This window comes from Nyctibius grandis, chromosome 21 (genome assembly GCF_013368605.1).
Source record: "Nyctibius grandis isolate bNycGra1 chromosome 21, bNycGra1.pri, whole genome shotgun sequence".
NCBI classification, from domain to species: Eukaryota; Metazoa; Chordata; class Aves; order Nyctibiiformes; family Nyctibiidae; genus Nyctibius; species Nyctibius grandis.
Genome location: NC_090678.1, coordinates 7,686,707 through 7,710,985, shown reverse-complemented (window position 1 = coordinate 7,710,985; position 24,279 = coordinate 7,686,707). Strand labels below are relative to the sequence as shown.

The following is a 24,279-nucleotide window of genomic DNA, read 5'->3' as shown; positions in this document are numbered from 1 at the left end:
AATTTTTATACTTCACTCTAAACAAAGATCAGACTCAAAAAAGCAACACCAAAACTACCTCCAAAATTGCCATGTCACATACTGTAGTTACAGTTACCTGTACCTCATCTAGGACAGTAAGTTCTAGTAGCTTCAAGGTAGATCTCAAAAAAAAGACAGCTTAAAATTTTCAAATTCACAAAGGTACCTTTACATTTCTTTTCAATTATTTTTTACGTCATTGCAATAAAATACTTCAAATTATATTTCAGTAATCTGAGAATAAAACTTTCCCTCTTGACATCTAGCACTTGACTCCTCCCCCTGCACTCATTTTCCTGTTACAGTAAATACATTTGAATCCCTTTAAAACTTAAATACAAGGGCAAGGGGCAAAATATTCAAGATTAATCTAATTTGTCCCTCAATCTTAAGGTCTATCCCAAAACAGCTACCGACTCAGGAGAAAAACCACTACTGACCAGCGCAATTTCCACCATGAGCAGTATTACTGAAGTCCCTACTTATCGTCAGCGCCACGTTCTGGATTCGCAGGACTTGGCAGAGCTCTGGCTTATGTACGTGCATTGCAGGGCCACTCCCCAGCGGTGCTACAAAATCCACCGCATTAAAACGCTACGTTGGTTAAACAGGATGTGAGCTATCTGCATAGTCCCCCATCAACCACCTCCCTGTTTTGTTGGGGTAAGCCAGTGTTTTGACGATTACTTAGAATAAGATGAAAAGATTGAGTGATGTTTTAGAGCTTATTTAAAACTCTCTCTTTACCTGTGCCTCTTCCATCCAACTCATTCACCTTAAAAATAACTGAATTTTTGCTGAAAATATTTTTTAAAATAAAAATCAGAAAATAAAAGGATTTTTTTTTTAAAAGGTAGCCCAATTTTTCGAGGAAAACCAACCACCTTAAAAAACCCACAAGTGCTTTACTGTAAAGCTGACAGTGCACATAAAAATCCCATTTTAACCTTCAAAAGTTAAGAACAGGACTGCTGTTGAGTTTTGGATAGAGAGTATCATTACTAACGTTGTTGAAAAAATAATTAAGCAGAACAGACTAGCAAAAAATTGGTTCCCAAAGCTGTCTAACAACATATTCAATAAAGTGAGCACAACCTGGATGTCCTGTTTATCATAGAAATGCTTTTTCAGTTCTCACATTACTCACCTCAGACTTAGTGATCAGAAGCGACATTTCTTACCAAGGTGCATTTTTTGGGATTTTCAGTAGCAAATCTGAAAATCCATACCAACTTACAGTAGATGTGCAAGAGTAGTCCAAACAGGCACAGGACAATAACCAGAACGTTCCAAAACAGGGGGTTTTTTTGGTTTTTTTTTAGACCCATGTGTGGAAACCACAGGAAGAAAGGAAAAAAGTAAACCAAAAAAACCCAAACAAAAACACCCCACACAACACCCTGTATTTATGTTACCAACATTTCAACAGAAGTCTTAGAGGGTCAGCATTCTCCATGAATCAAAAAGAGAAAATTTAAAGGACACAGATAAAACTTAAAACATTCTTTCAGTTAGATCTGTACAGGCTAATTTAATATTTTAAATATTTTATTTCATATTTTTATTCAGAAGACTGAATAAACATTGGTTCTTTTCCAGTAGAAAAAGAAAAAAGTTCTTCACTCCTTACCTCATCATCTTTATACCAGGACAAGCTTTCTGCAGTTAGAACGAACCAGTATTCCTTGGATCCTCCTTTCATGATGCCAATATTGTTGATGGTCAGCCAGCCTTTCCGGATGACCTGTGCAGAGGTGCAGTCAGGCACAAGTTTAGTTCATTACTCACTTGACATAATTCTGCTGCTACATTCATTCTTTTAAATCAAGACTTGCTAAATAAAACAAGAATAGGTGCATTTTTTCAGTTTCTGGCAAATTCAAGAGTTTTCTCGGGTTCCTGTCATTCAAGACAAAAAAAGTAACAACGTGAATACAGTGTTTTCAGTCAAAAGGTTGGAGAAAGAGAGAAGCCTAAGTATTATCATGTCGGACTTACAGCAAGTGTGAGTGCATTAAGGATCGTGTAAACTTGAAGATATTTATTTGCTGTATAATAACACACTGTAAAAGTCCATACAACTTTATATATGACTATTCAGTTCTAGTCTAATTGTTAAGGTCATTTGTAAAGTTGGATACTAGGAAAAGCACCTAGATTCTGGCAAAGCGAGTGGCTCCTGGCATGCATTGGGAATCTTCACAAGGGGTTGAATCAAGTGACAAAGTGGAGAGGTCTTCTACAGCTAATTTGAAATTAAGATAGGAAGTGGTAAGGAGAGGTATGTGAGAGCTATTTTCCTCTCATAAGGTAGAAGGGGAAAAGAAAAGAGGGGGGGAAACCTAAGGCAGCAATAAAAATCAGGGGAAAAAACGGGTAAAGCAGAACTTTATGAAATAGATACAATGCAAAGACCAAAGAACAGATGAGAACAGCATACCTATAAATACCAAAGCCAGGAGGCCGCATCATGCAAAGAGAAAGAGGGACAAAAGAAAACTTAAGAGGAATGAGAGAACTCCAGAGGTGAATGAGAGAACAGTCATGAGAACTGGTTTATGGATCATGGAGAAACTTTCCATTTTATTGGAACATTTTTTGTTTTCCAATATATATGCACATACATATATGAGAAAGCAAACAGTCATTCCTATCATACTCTGAACAACAGAACTCTCCCACTTACAGACGCAGGGAACCTCAGTGATTCTGTTTCTCCCCACAGCAACACCCTTTACTTGCCTATGAAGTATTGAGATGGAAAGAAGTGGTGCTCAAAGAAGCCCTTCAGAACTCTCTCAACAAGTCCCACAAACACAGACTTGTGTGTTCAAGCAGGAGTTTCCTCTTGCTTTTAGAGAAATATACAAGAGGGTGACATTCCTCTCATAGTGCTTTACAAGACTAGTAACTCCAATATCAACAGAGCGCCAGAGAAAAACATTGCTCAATATCTATTCCTTGTCATCTACAAAAGTTTCAGAATTGGAATTCACTGCCATTCAGCATGCATATGTTCATGCAAGCTCCCTGAAAAAAACAGCTTTGGTATTGCACAGAGCAAGGGACCAAGTTATATTTGATAACTAAACCAAAGCAAGAGATCAGAAGTTGCACCTGAAAACCTGGTAAAAGTATTGGTAATGCACATAATCCAAGAGTATCAGCTTCATTTCAAAAAAGATGATCATGTTTTCCCACTCACTACCAACCAGGTCAGCAGTATAAGAAAACCGCTGAAGATCCACAAACAGTCTATGGGTTTTCAGCCTGTAAGACAACCGCTAAGAAAGCATTGACTTGCTTCTCAAGACTCAGTAAGCTGTGAGAGAACCAGACATGACTCCCAGAGAGAGGCTCAAAGGTAGAGCACGAGCACTAGGTGGATAGCCTGTACCACAAAGGCTTCAGCAGAAGTTAGTCGTTACTTTTAATATTCATGTTCACTGAAAACAAAAAAGTGGAAAGGGGGCATTACTATTTACAAATAGACGTGGAATGCTTGTCCGAGTGCAAGTTAAGGGAAACATACTGATGCGAACTTGATTACCCATCAAATCCTCATTTTATTTTATGATGTTTATTGAAGTAAACTTTTAACAGGAAACAAGCAACATGCATATATAGCCAGTGTACTGGCCTTCAGGCAGCTGCCACAGAACAAGTTGTGGAACCAAGCTAATTTCATTTTTTTTTTCTCTGCTGAACTACACAAATGCAACTGGAAAAAAAAAAAAAAAAAAAATCAGGAAAAATCCAGAAAATTAAGATTTCCCAACAACTTGAACTTAGCTCTGCAACAAGGTGAGCTATATTTGTACAGCAGACTAAATACTTCAGAGCAAGTGTGCAAAGGTGGTTATTACTGTGTTATAAAGAAACTGAACTAAGAGGCTATGAGAGAGGACGCTGTTGAACCACGCTGTCTGCAATTGAAAATGCTGTGTTGCTTCCTAGGAGGCAAATATCCCCACACAGGAAGCACAGGCAGCCCGACCAGCACACTACTGAAAACTGGTTTGGAGACACATCTAAGAGAGGCTAAAAGATGCGAAGACAGATGTCACAGTGGGGATAAAGAGGTGGTTTCTAGAAGCAAACCAGTGAAAAACACCTGAGTAGCATGTTCAAGAACTTACAGGTGATGAGCACTCAAAGGGAAGTAGCACTCTGCTTATTCCTTTCAGTGCCTTCCCTCATCATTACCACAGGCTTTGTAGCATATTAATAAAAGTCAAATTTTCTCAATTTGACAAGAACGCATCTGTGGTAGAGGTCTCAGAACAGACCAAGCCAAAATTTTAAAATCTAAACTATACAAGCCATTTAAGTAGTAATGAGGCTTTTAATACTTCTAACATAGGAACTAAATCAGTTGCATAGCTCCAAAAGACTGTCTTTGCTCCAGTCCAACACATCTCCCCATAGATGCATAACCATCACTGGGTGTGGACAGAAACAAGCTGACTTGCTAATATAAACATTGGTCACTGTCTTGTAAAGGAAGGAATTTGCCAGTTGTTTCCTCAAAAATCCTGTGTGCTGAGGATTAGATCCAGCTGTCATTCCCACACAACACTGCATGAAGAGCAGGGCACCAAGCTATAGCAACATCTTGGGTACATGTTTTTTCATGTGCAGATTTCTAGACCTGTTTATCTATACCCCTCTGGGAAAACAGGGTACTATGTTCTCTAAAATATCCTGGACATTGTAACAGATCGTAACTATCCAAAATACTTGCAAGCAGTTCCAGGGAACATCAAGAGAGAGAAGATGAGCTTAGTGTGCTAAACCTCATGCTCTTTTCATTGAATTGTTCCCATTTCCCAGGTACATGTTGTTAACTACAAAAAGTAGTTAACAACTTTCAAAATACTCAGTACCAGTAATGGGGTCAGAGAGGAGGGGAGATGTCAGATCAAGATGTATGTGCAAAACAAAGTGAGATGAAGCAACATAGTTTTACTTTCCAGATAAACTGAATTACACCTTAGTCTCCAGCCAATTTCTCAAAAAATAACTCAAAGCTATATTTTAGAAACGAGTGTCCTTCCATGGGCAACAAGCAGCAAAGGTTCTCAAAGAGACTTCTGAAGTTAAAAAAAAAACTTTGAGGGAGAGGGGTTTAAAACTATTGTGTTAGCTATGTTGTATAGTACTTCAGGTTGAAAAATGAAAGTAGCGTGTTTCGTTATTGTTTTCAGTAGTTAATTTTCTGGTTGGTTTGGATTTAAGAGATCCATTTAAATATTTTCTGTCACATTTCTAAATGTCACTCTATGCACACCGGATATTAGTGACATGAGTTATGAACTTCAGGAAGGTGAAAAATATCAGCATTGCCAGAAGCTAGTGAAGACAATATTCTGACCGGTAGTTGGACTCCATGTACAGGATGAACAAGAGATGACACAGTTCCTTCCTTCAGGGTCCCGATACCTAATCTGGGTGTCTGAAAAATGTAACTTAGAAGGTACGAATGCACGTGAACAAGCCAGAAGGAAGTCATTTTCTGATAGTTCAGCTGTACAAAACCCAAATTATATCTGTTGTTCTTATTCTCCGCCACTTCACGGATAAACAGGAAAGCAGGATTTGACACAATAAGTATATTTTATGTATTGCTGCAAGACTTATTCATTCCAATAAATCAAATAAGCTATTTGTAAAAGAAATACACTAGCAAATCAGAAAGTGTTCCATTTCTTTAAAAGAAGAATTTCAAAGATGATTTCAAGATAAGTGAGAGATAAGCAAAATTGACTGGGCAGACAGAAATACAAGTGTGAAAAATCATAAGACTGGCTACTTCCACGACAACACAAGCAGCAGCATTTGTTGAGTTAACATAACTCTCTACTAAAGTTGTGTTATGTAACTCCACTGAAATATTTTTGAACACACAACTCCTAGCACTACTCTACCTTCTAATCACTGTCGTAACAGCATGTGTTACCAAATAGTAAGCACACTAAGAGAATAAAAATTGCAAAAACTACTCTGTGAGGCATCCTCACAAGCTATTGGTTCTTTGGGTTCAAATATGAAGATCCTCGCACTACAGAGGCTAAAAAGGAACAACAGATTAGAGGGGAAATCTAATACAGTATTTCACTGTAATTTGCCAAATGTCAGAGCATAAACTGATCAGATCTGTTCTGACACTGAAGACAAATGAGATCTTGTGACATTGATTCCCCAAAAATCACTCCACAATATATCGCATAACTTAAAAACAATGACAGTGGCTTAATCCTAAACATGTCTACTTTAAAGAAAAATTTAGTCTTTACTGAAGCAAAGCATTCAGTAGTGAAAAACTGAAATATGCTGCCAAATGTAGTTAAAGATTGAGGTGATTAAAGTCAATCATGAAGGAATGTTAACCTAAAAAATAAGTATAGTTAAATGCCTCTTAGAACAGCAATACTTCTCTAGCCTTGGTAAGGTGAGAATTCAACAGCAGCGAGTCTCATTCAAGGATATTTCAAAATTTAGCATCATGTGATTGTCCATGGGCACCACCTCTTTTACAGAAACACTGACATTTAACAGAACAGCCTTGTCACAATTTTTCACGACCATCTCACTGATCATGGCGCAAGCTTCCATTTCCATCTACTTGCTTAAAAAAAATTCTGTAAACGCATTTTTTTCTTGAGTCACGCAAGGTAACAGGATTTAAGTATATCTGAAGAAAAGAAGCGGCAAAGTATGCTACAAAGCAGGATTAAAAAAAAAAAAAGAGGTTACTAAGGAAAAAGTCACTTATTAGCCCAATAGTTCAGGCCAGCTGATGGGGTCTGAACGCTACTTGTGTCCAGAACAAGCGAATAAGATTGCTGGCATAATGTTGTAGAAGAGGGAGGTCAAACAAAGCCTTCAACCCAAACCTCCAAATCACTTGGACAGTGACTGGAAACTCATAGTTCACATTAAGCCCTTTTTCCAATTACAGGGGCTACTTCAAGCACCGCAGCAAATTTTGCTGCTGAAGTAAAACACAAACCAGAATTTCATATAAACGATATATAATCCTCTATAATTTGAGTATCTTGCATTCTCACACACAGGGGTATCAACTGGGCACATGGAGCAATGACACCTTCCTCTTCAAAGGTTTATCGTGAAGGGGAGCTTTAAACACTAAATTTTAGTCACCAAAACAAATCTCAGCACACAGAATACACAGTTAAGAGCAAGTCAGCTTTCATGTACCAGATCTTGCTAGTGTGCTGTGTAAAACCAAGCATTACACTGATTATTTCAAGCAAATTAGGAGACAGACTGACCTGTGGCTTAAAAAGAAACTTTGTGGAGTCAGGTCAAAACCTCAGGCGGTAGCAAAGAAAAGACAAACAGAAAAGGCCAAAGATTAAGCGTGAGAGGATAAATTAGTAGTAGAGGAAAAGGAGCAAAAACATGCTTAAAAGGATTTGGCATTACACTTCTTCCAAAAATGCGATATTGCTGTGCTTATCTTATTTCTGAGATACACAGAAATAGTTAATAGTTATCTGCATCGTTCCAGTTCAAAGCAAGCTACAAAAAAAAAAAAAAAGCAACGGATTGCAAATGAGCATCCCACTATTTGGGGAAAACGTAATGACCTTGATCTCCCAAGAGATTCAATTCGACTGCTGTTAGAACCCGTGCTGCCTAGTCCTGTTTCCTTTATTGAATGTAAGTTTAATTTAAGTTTGTTTGAAATAACTAATATCATTTGATGATGTGGCAACAAATTGGACAAATGTATATGTTTTCATCACAGATACTACCAAAGAACGCAGACAATACAGAGATTTACTTCTTACACCTAACCATCACTGAACCAGGAGTAACTTGTTATAAAATAACCTGCTGTTTAGACAATTAATTCTAATTAGTAATATTAAAGGCATTCACATATTTATTTACTCATGAGGTGGAAGGGTTAGAAAAGAGTCTGTCCATGATATATTGATCCTCCTGGTGCTACGAAAAGAATGCTAAAAAGGCTTTAAGTATTTCTAAGTTTATTAATAAAACTCACTTTTTCTATCAGAAGGAAACAAAATAAACGTTTTACATAAACAAAATACCCAGAACAGTACCTGTATCCATAAACAACATGTTCATTTACGTAAGAGCTAATGTTTCCTTTTGGTTACCAGAAACTTATTTGCCCACCTTTCAAAAAGAGGTTTACTATGAATAGAGGCACTTACATCAGATAAAAACTGCTTTCCAGTTATATAATAAAATACACATGAATTAGTCATTTTAGTTTGAAAAACTCAGTAATTTATAAAAATATTAATTTTATTCAAAATTTTCTACATTTTAAGTTATACTAGTTCATACTTGTAACAGCAAGTTAGTAGCAGTTAAGTGATGAACTGCAATTATACTTTGTTGAGGAAGTGTTACAGACAAGACAGTTCAATGTTAAATAGTTTAGTAGCAAGTATTCAACAAACCAATGAGTTAGAGACAAACTTTGCCCTCTGAGAAGCTAAATGAAAAAGCAACAATAAAGCTTACAGAACTTAGCTCGTACAATTTGCCTTGAAGGCGGTAGATTGGTTCCCTGAAATAGCAAATTGCAAAAATGAAGTTTTATTTCAGAAATATTTTCTCATTCTTTTCAACTCCAAACAATTAACTTACAAACATCTGTTTATTATCTTTAAAATAAAAGGTTCAGCAAAGTCCTTTATACCAAAAGTAACCAAGTTTCAACATTTAATTTAAAACACCAAGCTTTTTCTCCACTTCTTTAAAGAGACAACATTCACCTAATTAAAAAGTCATTCATTTTATTTGTGTATTTTTGAAGAGTCAGATAATTGGTTGATTTTCCTTTTATGGGACACTCCGAAGTGATGACAGTTGTTGTGTTTGACACATGTTCCGGCACAGCTAGATAAGAAGGAAATTTCTCCTCAGAGGGAAGAGACTAGTCTTTGAAACCATTTCAGTGTTTAGACCTTTCAACTTTTTTCATTTTACTCCAAACCATATATTACATCAAAAATGCCACTCATGCTGGTCAGGCTCTAGGGGACCATCATATCCAAGAAGTTAATGGATTATTTTAACTAACATCTCAAAAATAACTAGTAATTTTTTGATGGGAGGAAGAGGTGGGATTTCTATCCCCCAAAAGACAACTAAGTTTTCAAAAAAAACGCTAGAACTCATCTACAACAGCACAATAGGAGACTTTCTGAAATGTCAGGTTTATCACCTGAGGGACCTAAACTCAGTGGTCACATTTGAAAACGTTGACCTTTCACCTCCTGAGCATTGTTTGACCAAATTGCACATGAAAACATCAGGAAGACGTTCAATACTGGTAATTATTCATACAAAATTTCATTGTCTTATTTTTACTAGATTTTTTTATTTCCTTTTAAAGTATGTATTAATTCCACAACATTTTCTTTCTGTTTAAGACTTTGCAAAACCCTCAAAGTGAGCAGAAACCCTCAAAGTTGTAGCATTTTCATTATATTCATCTCATATAAAAAAGAGGGACTGATCTTGTGAAGTACTGAGCACCCCTGGCCCACACAAAAGCAAAGAAAGCAGCAAAGCTCAGGAGCACTTAGCATCTTGCAAAATCAATCCCAGGTTCTTATGTGATAAAAAGAAGCAAACAAGTAATTTCATTAATGAATCTCAGGGAAAATGCTAATTAATCTGAGACCATCAACCAGTTATTCTTTGTTTACTTTGATAGAGGCCTATGGTACATAGTCAACGTCTTTGTGAAGTCAACTGAAAGTTTTCAGAAGAGGTAAAGGCAAATCCGCTTTTGCTTGCTGAATTGCCCCTTCACTGCTATTAAGCTGTGAACACATAAGAACTAGTAAAATGACCGTGACAAAGCATACACAAGCAAGTACTCACCAGCATTTTGGATTCTGAAATTCACAAGTTTGCAGTTAATGACAAATGACATAGATGTGTAACTAACATGAAAGATTCAGTGCACTAAACGGCACGGGATGGGAGATGCTAACCAGCAGTGCAAGCAGTAGCAGAAATATTAAACAATAAATGATGATAACAATGAAAGTCAGGTGGCTCTGAAAAATTCAGTAAAACGAGGCGATGATGGCGCATTTTATATATGTTTGAAGCAGAAAAGGTAAATGATATAACAAATAAATGCAGCCAAGAAAACCAAACAGCTTGGGTTAACTTGCACATGCCATCATCCATTCTCTGTTAGGTGCCTACCTGATTTCCCACTGCACTTTTGTTAACCTGACTGCTTCTTTGTTGGGCACTAAGGGAAGCAGAGGAAAAGAGTTATACGGAAGAAACTCGAACTAAGCCAGTTCCTGAGGAATAGATTTTAGCAGTAATAGTTACTACTGATTCCAGCGCAGAAAGCTAGAATAACAAAGAAACACAGCAAAATCATTGCATATATGTGCATATTTCAACTACTTTTTCTTACAGTATAGGAACGCCTGCTTATATTTGCCTGCTTAGGACAGAAGGGACATGCACAGCAGACAGCTCCTACTAATCATCTCCTTTGTAACAACATCCTACTTGGATTGGTAAAGGTTACTAAAAGCACAGAGAAATTATGGCTCGTGTGGGTAACTTTGGAAACATTAGCCTCTATAAATATTCAAAAGAGACAAAAAGCAAGCCATTTCTGTTATTTAGCGCTGCACAACAAAATCCTCCCCTGCTGGAGGCTCCTTAATAGTTTGGTCTTGACAGTTTGTTTTGGATATTATTCTAATATTTACATGCACTTTGAGGGTGTAAATATAACCACTGGATGAAGCCATCACAAAGCTAGTTCAAAAAGCTGGAATTGTATAAGAATAGAGCATATTTGAAATTAAACCATATTTAAAATATTTTGCTTAATTCTTGAACTCTGGTAATCCCAGTTCCTGAAATAAAACACACTCCTGTCTCAAAAACATACAAGTTGCCATTAATTCTAAAAGCATTTGCATTATGTGGTGGTTTGTAAGTGTTAGGCCACAAAATTAAAATATTGCTGGAAAGAGGAAGGAAAGCGTTCAGAGAGCAGGCTTTGGCTACTCAACCACCAGAGCGGCCACTGGTGACAGGAAGTTTTGCTGGGAATAGATTATATCATTTCACCAGGCATTGATTAACTGAAGAAAAAAGCATACATATTAGATCAGCTACAAACACTGCTCTGAAAGAGTAAGACAGACAGATGTGCTTGGATCACAGCCTATGGGCCAATCCTGCAACTGTTTTGTGCACAGCTGCTGTTCCAAAGAATTGCTGAAGCACCAAACTAAGCCCTGTCCCAACTCTGATCCTGCCCTTCGGACCATACTCTGTCAAACCAGCAGTCCACATGCTGTCCATGAGAAGATCCACAAGGATGTGTATTCCATGTGCCTCCTCACTGGGCTTAGATCTCAATCATCCAGATCCTTTTGACCAAATAACACTGCATGTCTCTGGTGCATTGTCTGAGTTGCATAAGCTTTGGTGCATAAATTATGAATAAATAACGTGCACACAGAAAACACAGCACTAACTCCTCACCAATTCCCATCTGTTGTTTGAGAAACACACAGGAGATGGCTTTAGGAAACCTAATTGCCATTCTTTTGGTTTGGGGTTTTTTTTCATTTTATTTTATCGCCTTAGAAAAGCTAATTATACCGCTAACATCATACTAAGAAACCTATGCCTTTTCGAAATAGCCCAGCAATTAGTGCTCTATTTACTGTTCTAAATACAAATTACTCTTTATGTAGATTGAAGCATGTAGCTATGTCTGAGTTATACCAACTGGAAACAACCCCAATCCCAACATTTTACCACTCGTCCTGCTAAATGAGACAAACGTTAATATTCTAAGATTTCATGATTTTGTAACTATGCAAAGTTGTTCTAAATACTGGCATTCTTAAATCCTCCTCAAGTCATTTCACATCACACTGTACCTGCCTTAGGCCCTGCAAGGTAGCTGGAAGTGTCTTGTGCTCTCATTCTTATGAACAAGGTTCACATGACTTACACATATAAAACACTGCAGTAACATGAGACAACTGGCTATAAGGCTCAGCAAAAGAAAGGGATCACTAGGGAATCTGGGGAATCTATAGTCCAGGATGTTTAGATACTGCAGAAACCCATATGCTACCCAAAAATTACTTCCTTTTCCAGTTCTAACATAATTACTATAACAATAAGACAATACTTTAAAATGTGTATTTTCTACTGCTTAGCTCATAAATTAATATATTTTACATTTTAAATTGTTCTTAGTTATCCAAGTTTTCTCTTCCAGTTGAGCACAAGTCAACAAAGATACTTCCCTTCTGTCCTTCCCATCAGTTTCAACCTATAGAAACACTTGCTTAAACTTATCAGTGAACTCAAGCAAAGAGCCATTTGTTATGCGGTTATACTCTGTGCACAGCGGCTGGGGATTTCTAGACCCCAACTGGCAAAAGAGGAAGCAGTTTTCCCAAGAAATTGAACTCGGGCATCGCAACTCCTTGGAAAAGACACAGCAGCGAGGACCATGGACTGAACTACAGGCCCCAGCAGCAGTATCCACGAGGGGGATTTTTTCAGGGGAGAGACATAATGAAATAGCTCCAGATATACCTAGCACTCCAGAATCCAAGACTATAAAACATGGAAGGTTCCCACTTGACACAAGGAAAAGTCTTTTCACAGTGAGGAGAGGCAAGCATTGGAACAGGCTGCATAGAGAGGCTGGAGAATCTCCAATTTTGGAAGTTTTCCAGATCTGATTGGACAAAGCCCCGAGTAACCTGGCCTGAACTCAGCACTGACCCTCCACTGAGCAGGAGGTTGGACTATGTGACTTCCCAAGGTCACAGCACACACCATGAATATATATGGAGTGTTTTTAGCAGGCTTTTTCCTGTCAGAAAAGGATGAAGAGAAGTAAATAGCAGGCAGGTTGTTATCTTGACCTCTAGAAGGCCAGCTACCATTCCTACACATCCTGTCATTTGTCAAGAGAGTCGATAAAGATATCTAGGACCTGCAAACAATTCTAGAGAAAGTTGCTCAAACCAAACACATAAACAGGCCTGGCTTTGCCTTCTCCTCTCTCAGCGTACTGAACTCCATGTTTTAAACCTTCAAGGCATACTGTCAAAGATGTAGACCTTCCCTCATAGTACTAACTAGAATAGGCCATAGTATAATATGTACTGTGGTGCCAAACTTTGTTGCCAGCATCCCACATGGATGAAACCTGTTGTGATTCCAAACTCTGTTATGGCAAATATGGCATGAATATGACTGAAGGAACATTTATTCTTCAAAGAGTGAAGACATCTTTAATGTATTTACTAGTGTCAAAATGTTGGTATGAAGTGCCTGAGGCATAAATTGCTGGAAGCTGAGGGAGAACATTCTGGAGAATATTCTCACAGCCTTTTCAATTAAGTGAGGAGAACGTCAAACCAGGCCCTGCAGGGCATTCTGCTACTATTATTCTCTACAACCAAACAGCAGGCACACTTATAATTCAGTGACATCCATTACTCTGAGCAAAACTGTTTCACATTGAATCACAGCTCCCAAAATATGCATTAGCAACAATGTGGAAAGACCACCAATATTATACATTTCTGCAGTCCTAAAATGGATACAGTGAGGGCATCGTCTTGCCAAAGCTGCTTCCTGAGATGCATGTGATTCCAGACATAAGTTTCAGCTTCAGTGAATTCAGGCTTGTGAAATGGCGTAAAGAATCCCTACAAGTGGGACAGAGTTCAACACTGTGTACATATAAAGAGCATGTTCCTGCATGTTTGGGACTTTGCAGCTTGCATCTCCACTGTCACACTTCAGACTTTTGTTTTGAACTTAGTAAAAAAAAAAAAATATAAAAACACAACACAGAACTGACAGTGTCTTTATAACAAAGTCTCTATATACATACTTTGCGAAGCCAATGAAGTCTTCATGGTTGGTATTGATGTAAGAAACCTGGATATCAATCAGCAACAGCACCTATTAGGGGAGACAGGACAGCAAAAAAAAAAAAAGGATGGGTAGGGTGGAGGAGAGAGATTGAGGAAAAGGAAGGGAGAAAAGAACAGAACTTTTGAGTTTTCTGCATTATTGAACATCACTTTCATAATCGTTCAAGCCAAAAGCAACAATATATTCTAAATCTCACCACTTCTGTTTGTGTGCTTGTTTAATAAGCTAGACTACAGAGGAGCTATTCCCTCTTCCTATTTTTTTTCCTGACAGACCCCATTTTTCACTATCTTGGCCCTTGTCTGCTCCATTAAGATCAATCATACCTGGCCAGAGAGAATTTAATAATACATAACATAGATTCTAGCTCTACGTTTTGCAAGTTAAGCAAAATTCTATTTGTAGCATTCCAGCTGAGCCAGCAAGGAAACAGAATCTAAAAATCTAAAAACCTAAAATCAGGGTACCTAAATTTTCTTCAGATACTACACAAGAAGTGATACAAAAGCTAGGCACGGCCCAGAAAGTGTACAATCCAAGTACTAGACAGCCATTCTGGTGCACACATCTGGCTTGAGAGATGGGCTAGTCAACAAAATAACAGAATGAATGGTTTGTGTACTTATCACTTGCCAGTCCTTCAATAGCCCAGAGATAGAATTTGATTTGAACTTGATAATCTAACTTGGCAAAGAACTTGCTAAGATATTAGAGAAAGGTCACTCCCACCCTTGAACAGCTTCTTGAACATACATGAGACTGCACTTTCCCTCCATCTTTTCAGACTTCCATTTATCAGCAAGGATAGGTAGCATTTAATCTCTTCAAAGCATACAGTTATTTCTGTACAGCTCCTCAAACACAGCATCACTTCCCAAATTCTTCACAATTTCCAGAAGATATTAGGTGCATCACTCAGAGCAAAAGATAGTGAGGATTTGGGTCTAGCTCTTACCTCTGAAAATATTCTCACTAGTATTTTGATTTATTAACGATAACTGCTAACAGCATAAATAATGATGTGAATATGTGACAATAACCTATTTGACCAATTCTTGGCATTTACAGAAAGCTGGTATTTTGTACTTTGTTCTGGGAAATTGCCAGGTATGTGCACACAATGAAAAATGGAATAATAAGAAAAAAAGACTCAATTATTCTAAGTAACTTGTATCTTCTTCCAAATTTTGCAATAACTGAGTGTGCTAACTAGAACTCCCTGCAAGTACAAACCCAGCAAATACTATTTTTTAAAAATTATTTTTAAGACTACATTCACAGCATAGATAAAAGGAAAAGAAGCAGGACACGCTGTACAGCTCCCTAGCTTGCACAGGGACAGGACTAGACAGCCAGGAGTCCAGAACAACTTGGAAGCTCTGCCTTCTTCCCCAAATATTTCTGTTGTCACACTCTGCACTCTCCAGACAATAATTCCTGTTTCCACTTCCAGTGGATTTTCTCACATGTAATCTAAGCTTTGAAGTTTCCTGGATTTGGAGTGCTTAGCTGGGTGATGAATGTTCTAAACAAGTTCCTCTGAATTTTTATTTTAACTGTTTTTAAACTTGAAGGAAAGCTTGTCACTCCCGCAAGAGTCCCAGTACAACCGCTCGTAGGCCTCACTGTAACTAGAACATAGGATGGGTATGTTAAAAAAAAACTGGAAACAAAGTAGAAAAAAGGCTGGGTATTTCTGTGAGCGTTTGTTTAACCATCAATCAATTTCCTACAAATAGCTGTTGTGGCACAGATAAGAAGATGGCACACTGTGGCACAGCAACAAGTCAACACTACTTTAAGACACCAATTCTAATCTTGAAAAACCAGATTAGGATTTTCTGTAACAATTCTAGTCTCCTCTGTCAAAGCTCAATGGTAGAGGAGCAATTTCTCTCGCCCTCTAAAATGTGCAGCCTGCTAAAAAAAAAAAAATCTTTCATTGTCTTATTGTACTTTGTACACAAGAACTTTCCTCCTTCACACACTTCCCCAAACTGTTAGATCTACTATTTATTCTCACCTGATCCTTGGTCTTCTCTTCTCTTTCACGAATGTAGCCAGCAACAATTCTTTCTGTTTCCTCACACAACCTTGGATATGTTGCCAACTGAAAAGCAAAATTAACAGAAATTTACACCTGCAGGGTGGCTTCAGTAGAATAGAAACAGGGGAGCTTCCAGCTTTCCTCTTTGGAAGAAAGCAGTTATTATAAATGCTTGGGCTAAAAGTTAACTACGCTACAAAGCAAGCCGTACTTGCTATTAATGGTCATTTTCCAGAGAAACCGGAGGGACCTAAACCCTAGAATTGTTTCTGTGCTTTTACTCCATGGCACATTGAGCAAAAAACACTTTGGACGTGTGAACCACAGTTTATCAGCCTTGGGGTGAGGTTCTCCATGCCTCTCTCTTCTAACTGTGCCTAATTCCAGAAAGGCGCTTTCAATAATTGCCAAGTTTCTTGTTCTTTGAAGGCTCCACCTTGTGGCAACATCTTCACATCTCAGTAACAATACTTGTAAACAGCAAAACACAACAGTTAATTTGGTCAATAGCACAGGGAAAATAATCTGCACAATTAAAACAAGTGACCTATCTTCCAAACTTTGACAAAAGTAAAAAAACCTGGAAACTCCACTAAAAATATTGTGGTGAATCTGCTTCTCTATGATCTTTGTCAAAAAGATTATTACCCGTTCCTGTTTTAAGAAATAGCTCCTTTACCTGCTCATTGGTACAAAAACCCCTGCATTATTCAGAAAAATGCAAAGGATGTGACAGGATATTTATCAGTAGCTTCAGCATTCCTGTGCTCACATCCCAGAACCGCTCCTGTACTTGCTACTATTAGGGTACCCTGCACTCTGAGACGGTGGGACAGACAGATGAACAGAAGGTGAGACAGTAAGAGTAGCCAGTTAGCTAAGAAGTCTACAAGAGACAATGGGATCTTCTAGAATATCACAGAGTAATGAGAGAAAAGAGAATTGAAAATCAGCAACTGTTTGCTGTCAATGCTCCAGAGAAGTGAGTGGCAGTATTTAGAGATGACAACTTTCCTATGAAGGTGAAAAGTGTGACACAAAAAATATATCTGACATGCTTCCTTAGACACATTTGGGAGGGGGTGAAGTTTGAGGTTTCATTCTAAGAGCATACACCAATCCAAGCACACACTTCAGGAAAACCTTTCCCAAATACTCATAGTAATGCTATGTTTAGTTTTGATGAACGTATTTCTTAATTTATTACACTTGCAGGATCTTGAGTTAAAAGTTTAATTGATGCACACAACATTCACATCAGGAAGTTCAATGCTCAGCAGTTCTTTCCACTTAAATGTTCAACATTTCTGTGCAGCAAGCTCATTCGTCAACACTAATGCAAGGATGTACAAATACAGGGGAGATGAAGTTTTTCTAGCTTTCCACTTCTAACTTCTTGACAGTTGGAGATTGTGCTGGACAGTTTTGGGGTTGTGCACAGAAAAAGCACAGAAGTTGTGGACCCATTACATTGCAAAGAACTGTGGTGCTACCCAGTGAAGCTTCTGTATAGAAAGAGCATTTCTGTCTCCTTGATGTCTCTGAACACATTTGAGGCCTTTGCTCTAGAGAAGTCTCATTGTTTCTTCCTCTTATTAGCACTGGAAAAGAAAACTTTAAAGTACACCTTTTTTTGCTGATTTACACATCAGTGGAACTGCTGCTTACATTCCATTTTCAGTACCAATGAAAACATGGTTTTGAATAGGAAACTGAGGACAACTCTTGACTCAAAAAAACTCCAATCATAAGACATATATATATATATATATTCAAAACCAGGAATTAAAAAATGAACATTTCCAGTACCACATTGTTTTGAGAGTTTTGCAGAAGCTGTAATTACTTTAGACAGTCTTACTCGAGTGACTAGATCAGAAATCTCTTATAATACCGCAAAATGCAAGACAGGCTTTATATTACCTACTATACCATTACATTATACTTACATTACCAGATCTATTTGCAAGCTACCTTTTTAGTGCACTTCTTGACAGTGTTGATTAACTCTTGCATCACCAGATCCACACTTTTTAAGCAGGGTCCTTTCAGCTTGACTATCTGTTTTTTAACAATGGCTTCAAACGCCATATCTGGAGTAAACAAACCTGTTCTGTGGACATAAAAGAATACGTAAGACAGTAATAAAAACATCATGCAAGGGAGATCTTTTTACTGATTTGCTCATATCTTCATTTTCAGAGGCTTACAGCTGAGTAATAACAATCCCTACACAAACAGAATTCCATAGGACTAAATTTGCTCCTTTCTCTAAAAAACGGTGTCGTTGTGAGTAAGAATATAAAAGTAGAAACAAGCCCTACTACTTGAAGATAACTGCGAGAATTCTAAAGAGTACTGATATAATGCAGTAACGCCTCTTCAGCAGTGCATCAAACCTTAGAGAAGGGATGAATGGCAGCTGCAGCACTCCATGCACAATCACTTGCATAGCAAGCCCATAAGAATCCTAGAGCTGCACTTTGCACACACAAGAGGAAATGTGGTTCTATTACTTAGAGTCCTATATGGAGAATTTCACAGTTGGTCACCGCAGGGTGTATGAACGTATATAACGGATACCTCACAGAACCAGTTCTAAACAGATAGGCCTTACTTCTCTTTCAAACATTGCTTGCGAAGGTCTATCTTGGCAGGTATATTTTATAAAAAAAGCAAACTAAAAACATGCCCAAAAATATCATCTCATTACCATAAATTGCTCATCAAGACCTTTCCATCAGTAAGGCCAGAAAAGTTCAAATACTGCACCGTAGCTACTAGCGTCAACAATGTGAGAATTTACTACACAAGTACCACAAAGAACAGTTTCCAAAACACTGAGAACAACAAAGCTTGTGAGCAATGCTTCCAAAAGTTATTACGTACTCACAACTGGGTGGGGGTGGGAATAAAATCACCCACCAAAGAAGAATCCAAGCGTTTTGGAATTTGTTCTGTTATCAAAAGAATAAAAAAATGGGTATGCATCTGATGAAGTGTCCCTCCAAAATAGACCGATCATTCCAAAGTGAGATAATTATGTCATTCCAAACCAAAAAAACACATATCTCCCCTTCCCAAACCTAATAATATATTGCAGACATATCCACAAAGTGAAACCTCAGCCAGCTCCCTTGTAAATCACTCATTTCAAACAGTTGAGAATAAAGGGGAGAAGGATAGTGCAAGGAATCTGCCACAACACAAGCTGAAAGATTTTTTCCATATCAAGATAGTTTTCCCTCTAAAACTTATGACTTTTCAGGAATACAGGCTTAACAGAACTGCAGACACTACCAGAAAAAGAGTCATTGATTTTCTCTGTAAAATAATTTTCCAGCATTTCCAGGTAAATTAAACCTCTTTGAGCAAACCAACTGTTTGGTCCAAAATAGCTACCTGAAAAACAGAAGTGTAAAGGAGTGCAAGAAAAAAAGCCAGTTGCTGGGAGCAGTGTGTTAGTAACGTAGTCTAGCAGTCAATAGCCGGTGTGTCAACAGGTTAAAAAGATCACACCCTCTATAATGTGACCGGGCTGGAAAACGTGGGAGCACTTGCCTGATACCATGTATGTTCTTGATGGCATAACTTATTTCTCTCCGCAGTTCCTTCTCATTGAATTCCATCTAGAGGAACAAAAGCATATGAGATCATATTAGGGGAAGTTTTTAATAAAACAGAAAATATTACCTCTCCCAATATAACTGGAAGACAGGCGAGTTCAACTGGAAGAATATTAATTTCTAATTATGCTAAACAAAGCATAAGTATTTTAAAAGATTTTAACACTAAGGCTACAGGCAGAAGTAAGGATTGTTGAAAATTATCCACCCTTCCATTCCAGATATACCAACAGCTGGAACAATTTTGCAGAGTTGATAGAGTAAGCCAGAAACAGGATTTGGAACATGCAACATTTTTTTTTTTTAAAGCCTGGTTTCCTAAAGTGGTGCAACTTCTGTTATTATGGTCTGTTTATCCCCCTCTTCCCATTCTACCGTTTTTCAACTAAATTTAAGAGAGGAGTCATCTCACTTATGAAGTTATAAAGCTTTCCTTTAACTTTCTTGAAAGCCAGCTAGCTGGAAGAGAAGTTGGTGTTGTCACAAACGAAAAGGCCATTACCTAAGCCCAACTGTCATCTGATCTGTTGGACTGCTAGTTGACCTACCACATTTAAACCTTGGAAGCAGCCACAACCCTGTCTGGTTCTCACCCAGCTGAAAGGTAGGCAATGTCAAGGCAGTTGAACATAAAACAGGTGGAAAGGAAGCTTAAAAAAAGTGTAAGAATGGGGACTAGAGATACACTAGAGTTCATGTGAGGAGAAGCTGAAGTCACTACAGTGAAAGAAAAATCAAAGAACATGTACCACAAATTCATAGGAAACCAGGCTTCATTAGTTCACACCCCACAGGACCTCTATTTATTGTCACCCAAAGGGTGGGTAAGCAAGAAGAGATGTATAAAGAAGAGAAATGTTATCTTGAAACACCAAATTTGCTTCTGCTCCACCTCCCACTATGAAAATGTAGGACTGAAATCTGGCTTTGGTTTAATGCACTGAATACAGGAAGTAGAAAGCAGAAAATGGTTATTTTCATAACTCTAATTTTAATAGGTACTAGCTACTTGAACACAAGAACTTAAATTTACCTACTGTAGTTGTTTGCCTGCCCCATCTAACCAGAAGAAAGATGCTATTTGTGATAAAACAATAAAAGAGCATGAAAAATAGTTAGAACTTGGACTATAATTATATTCTAATTCCTAATATTTCCAAATTCTTAGCGTGTCTCAGTATCCAAAACTAGAAATGAAGCCAAATGTCTCAATTATAACTTCATGTAATTTCTTCGTCAGTTAAGAGCATGTTCTTCCAATCAGACCTTATCTTGGCTTTACTACTATCAGTATGAACATAAGAATACATAAATAAAACACCAAGCACACCAGCAAGATGGATAAATACCTTCACTAGTTCAAAAGGAAAACGTTCATGGAAAATACGATTGATTTTGGCACCTCCTGAAAGTTCTAATGTATCAACCTGATCTCCTGATCCTTCGATTCTTTTTTCAAAGTCCACTGAAAACTGTTGTACCATCCTAAATTTCAAAGGAGAGGGGAGAAAAAAAAAAATCAAACACAACCATTTAAGCATGTCAACTACCAACTCTTACTTCAGTACTATGCGACTACTGGTGCCTACTAAAACATGTTTAGGAATTGACGAAAGTATCTATAACAACAATTCATTCAGCCAAGCTGCCAATCCATAAAATCCACACCTACACACACATCCCTACACCCCTTCTCTCTTGCAGGACACAGCTCAGTATATTACTTTCTTTCTTCATAAATGTTGTATTTTTTTTAAAAATACTGTTTATTAAAGTGTATATTAAAGCCAGATACAAATACAGCAGGGTACCAAGCTACATTCATGTTTTATCAACAATCACAAAAATGTAAATGCTACCATTATTTATTACATAATTTAAATTTTTTTTTTAGCAGAAGAAAAAAGTGACAGCAGTCTTTTTAGTAGGATAAGCAAATAAAAGTCCTGATGTTTAAGCTATAATACTTACTGTATTTGAATAGAAAAGCACATCCGTATTTAGATGCTGTTACAGAAACTGCAAAGCTCAATGGGGCAGACAACCACAAGCAAAAATCTCCAATCTTACGGCAAAAGGTACCATTTGCAGAGAGCTTACTTCTCCACAATGACCCTTTGATCTTTCTAATATCTTTCAAAAAGATACAGTCCAATAGCATGATGTGAATCAAGCCTCTAAGCTGATCCAGTGCAATCTCTTCCAATTTGGAAGAGATTGATAAGGAACTTACTTTTCCACGCCAAAACACTAGCCCAAGAAGCAGTACTAACACGTCAATGTGGCAGCTGTCAGTACCACAAGCTCCAGATTACTTGGTTGTGCTCATACTTTTGCAGCAGGAGCCTTTAGAAGAAGACACGTGAGAATTCCTCCAGTTATGGAAGATTAATGGATAGCTCAAATATTTTTTTTTTATGTAAGTACAGGCATTTGGTCATAAAATTTGAAATGACACATTCTGCCAAAAAGTAACATGGTGTATCAACTGTGCATAAACCTCAGATACCTATACGGCCAGGTTAACAGAATTATAGAAAGGGCTTAAGTGTAGGGCCCCAGACTATTTTTGAAAAGGACTGCAGAAACTTAAGATCATCTTACGGGGTGAGGTGAGGCAGATTTTTTTCTTCTTATATGCATTATGGAACTTGTTCTCAAGAATCAGAGGAAAGGGTTCTAGTTATCTTACTTTCCACACCCCAGAAGAAAAAGGGAAAGCGAGGAGAATTTTTACTGACAAAAGAATTTATTTTCCCCTATAGTGCCTACTTATAGCAAAGGAATTAGAAAAAAACTATTCAGAGAAGTATCAAGTAGGATGACTTAGGCTGAAATGGAATCCAATTCTCTTTCCTTTAGAATGTGTTACAATAGCAGAACAAGCATGAGATACCAGCAACATCTAATAATTCACAACACTTCATAGATGTGTTTCTAGCAGTTAAGTCACCAAACATACAGAGTGAAAAAAAAAACAACTTGTGTTGTACTGCCATGGATGAGTCAAAGGTAATGTCCCTCTGTTTTTGCAACCAAAATTTTTGAAGTAAAGTCATGAGGGACAGACTTATGTCTACTCTTTTGGACACAGTTATTACAAAAACAAGGAGTAAATCAGAGTCTTCAGCTGGCTCAAGGAAGCCTCTCTAGTTCAGGTGACCATCTTCGCTTCTGAATTCCAGACTTTTAATTAGAGAATGAATCCTGCCCAAAAGTTCTGCATTTTCACAATCCAGTGCTATTACCATCTATCCTGGAGAACCAAGGCGGCTGAAAACCTTTGAAATCAGTCAGAGTAGGAATATGACAACAGCCATATAAGAGAGAAGAGCTAGGCACATTTTACATCTCTTCTTCTTTTAGATGCTTCTGCTTCTAAGAGGTAAATTTTAATTGCATATGAACACAGCAGTGGCTGCAGAGGGCTACAATTTAAAAAAAAAAAAAAAAAAAAAAAAAGAGAGAGAAAATGGCAGACCTTTCCAGTGAAAACGTATGCAATACTGAGTATCAAGCATCCCTGGGAACAGACCAAGTAAGGAAGCTGTGTGAAGCAAAGCAGCAGGTGCTAACCAGGCTTCAGTCCAAAATGTCAGCATTGCTCTTTTTCCTTACTGCTAAAACCACAATAAAGAGAGGGCTCTGATTCTACTTCCACTTGATTCAAAGTCAGATGAACAAGCATCTCTGTTCCATCACTTTACAATAGTATTGTCAACATCTCATCAGACATACTTATTTTGTGGATGAGACCCAAACTGAACAGTGACTTCAGCAGTGAAAAAGCTTTCTAGTTTGGAACTTATGATAACAACGTAGCTCCAGAAAGTACTGCAATTCCTCCAACAAACAACAGTATTCAATCCATGACTTCTTGAGCCGAAAAGGGTCAACACCTGCCAGGTCAGTTTTGACACAAGCACAGGTGGCACATCACATCATCTCTTTTGCTGCTAGCTGTCAGATGCGTGCTCAGAGAGGCAAACCGAAGAAAAAGGTTTTCACCCACCCCAATACACTATCACTTGAACGTAAGAATGGCTGCACTATAGTGCAACAAAAGCCTATCATGACAGTCACCAACAATAAGTGCCTAGGAGAACAGAGAACACAGTAATATTTCTCCAAAATGCTCTCTTGGCCTCAATAAATTGCTGTTTGTGGATTCCATACAGCAGGAAATTGCCCTTGTACTTACTAACCTTAAATGTCTTCCCCATCCCAAGAATTTGCCTAGCTGCTTTCTGAAAGCACTTGAATTTTTAGTATCAGCTCTCACAGCAAAGAGCTCTGTGGCTTAGGTGCACATCACATGAAGGACTACTATCTATGATCAATTTTGATCTTGTCATCTTTGAGTTCTTTTGGATAGACAAGTTTTTATATTGGAAAAAGAAGCACTCCCTGTTCTCCTTTCAGACTCCTCAACTTACAGACTGCTAACACAATCTCCTTCCCTTGCTTGAGGTCATCTTTTCAGCAGGCTGAAGAATGTGTCTATACAATCAGAAGTAGTTTCTTATCTGTGTTGCCAATCTTAGTACCTTTTCCTGTTCTGCTTTCTCTCTTTTCTAGGTTTACTAAAATTAATTCAGGGAAAACTCT

At 37.8% G+C, this 24,279-nt stretch overlaps 1 protein-coding gene across 3 annotated transcripts in view; it reads right to left on the bottom strand.

Moving 5' to 3' along the window:
- DNM3 (dynamin 3) overlaps positions 1–24,279 on the bottom strand; it is a 183,257-nt gene that overhangs the window by 123,804 nt on the left and 35,174 nt on the right. For 2 of the 3 annotated variants that reach the window (XM_068416886.1, XM_068416884.1), the window contains exons 8-15: positions 21,021–21,156; positions 19,607–19,674; positions 18,020–18,158; positions 16,022–16,108; positions 13,955–14,025; positions 10,252–10,300; positions 8,564–8,593; positions 1,652–1,765 (exon numbers count right to left, since the gene is read on the bottom strand). In XM_068416886.1, coding sequence (XP_068272987.1) covers positions 1,652–1,765; positions 8,564–8,593; positions 10,252–10,300; positions 13,955–14,025; positions 16,022–16,108; positions 18,020–18,158; positions 19,607–19,674; positions 21,021–21,156 — 694 coding nt within the window. The remainder of the gene's footprint in view (positions 1–1,651; positions 1,766–8,563; positions 8,594–10,251; positions 10,301–13,954; positions 14,026–16,021; positions 16,109–18,019; positions 18,159–19,606; positions 19,675–21,020; positions 21,157–24,279) is intronic. The other variant, XM_068416885.1, reaches the window with a different exon arrangement.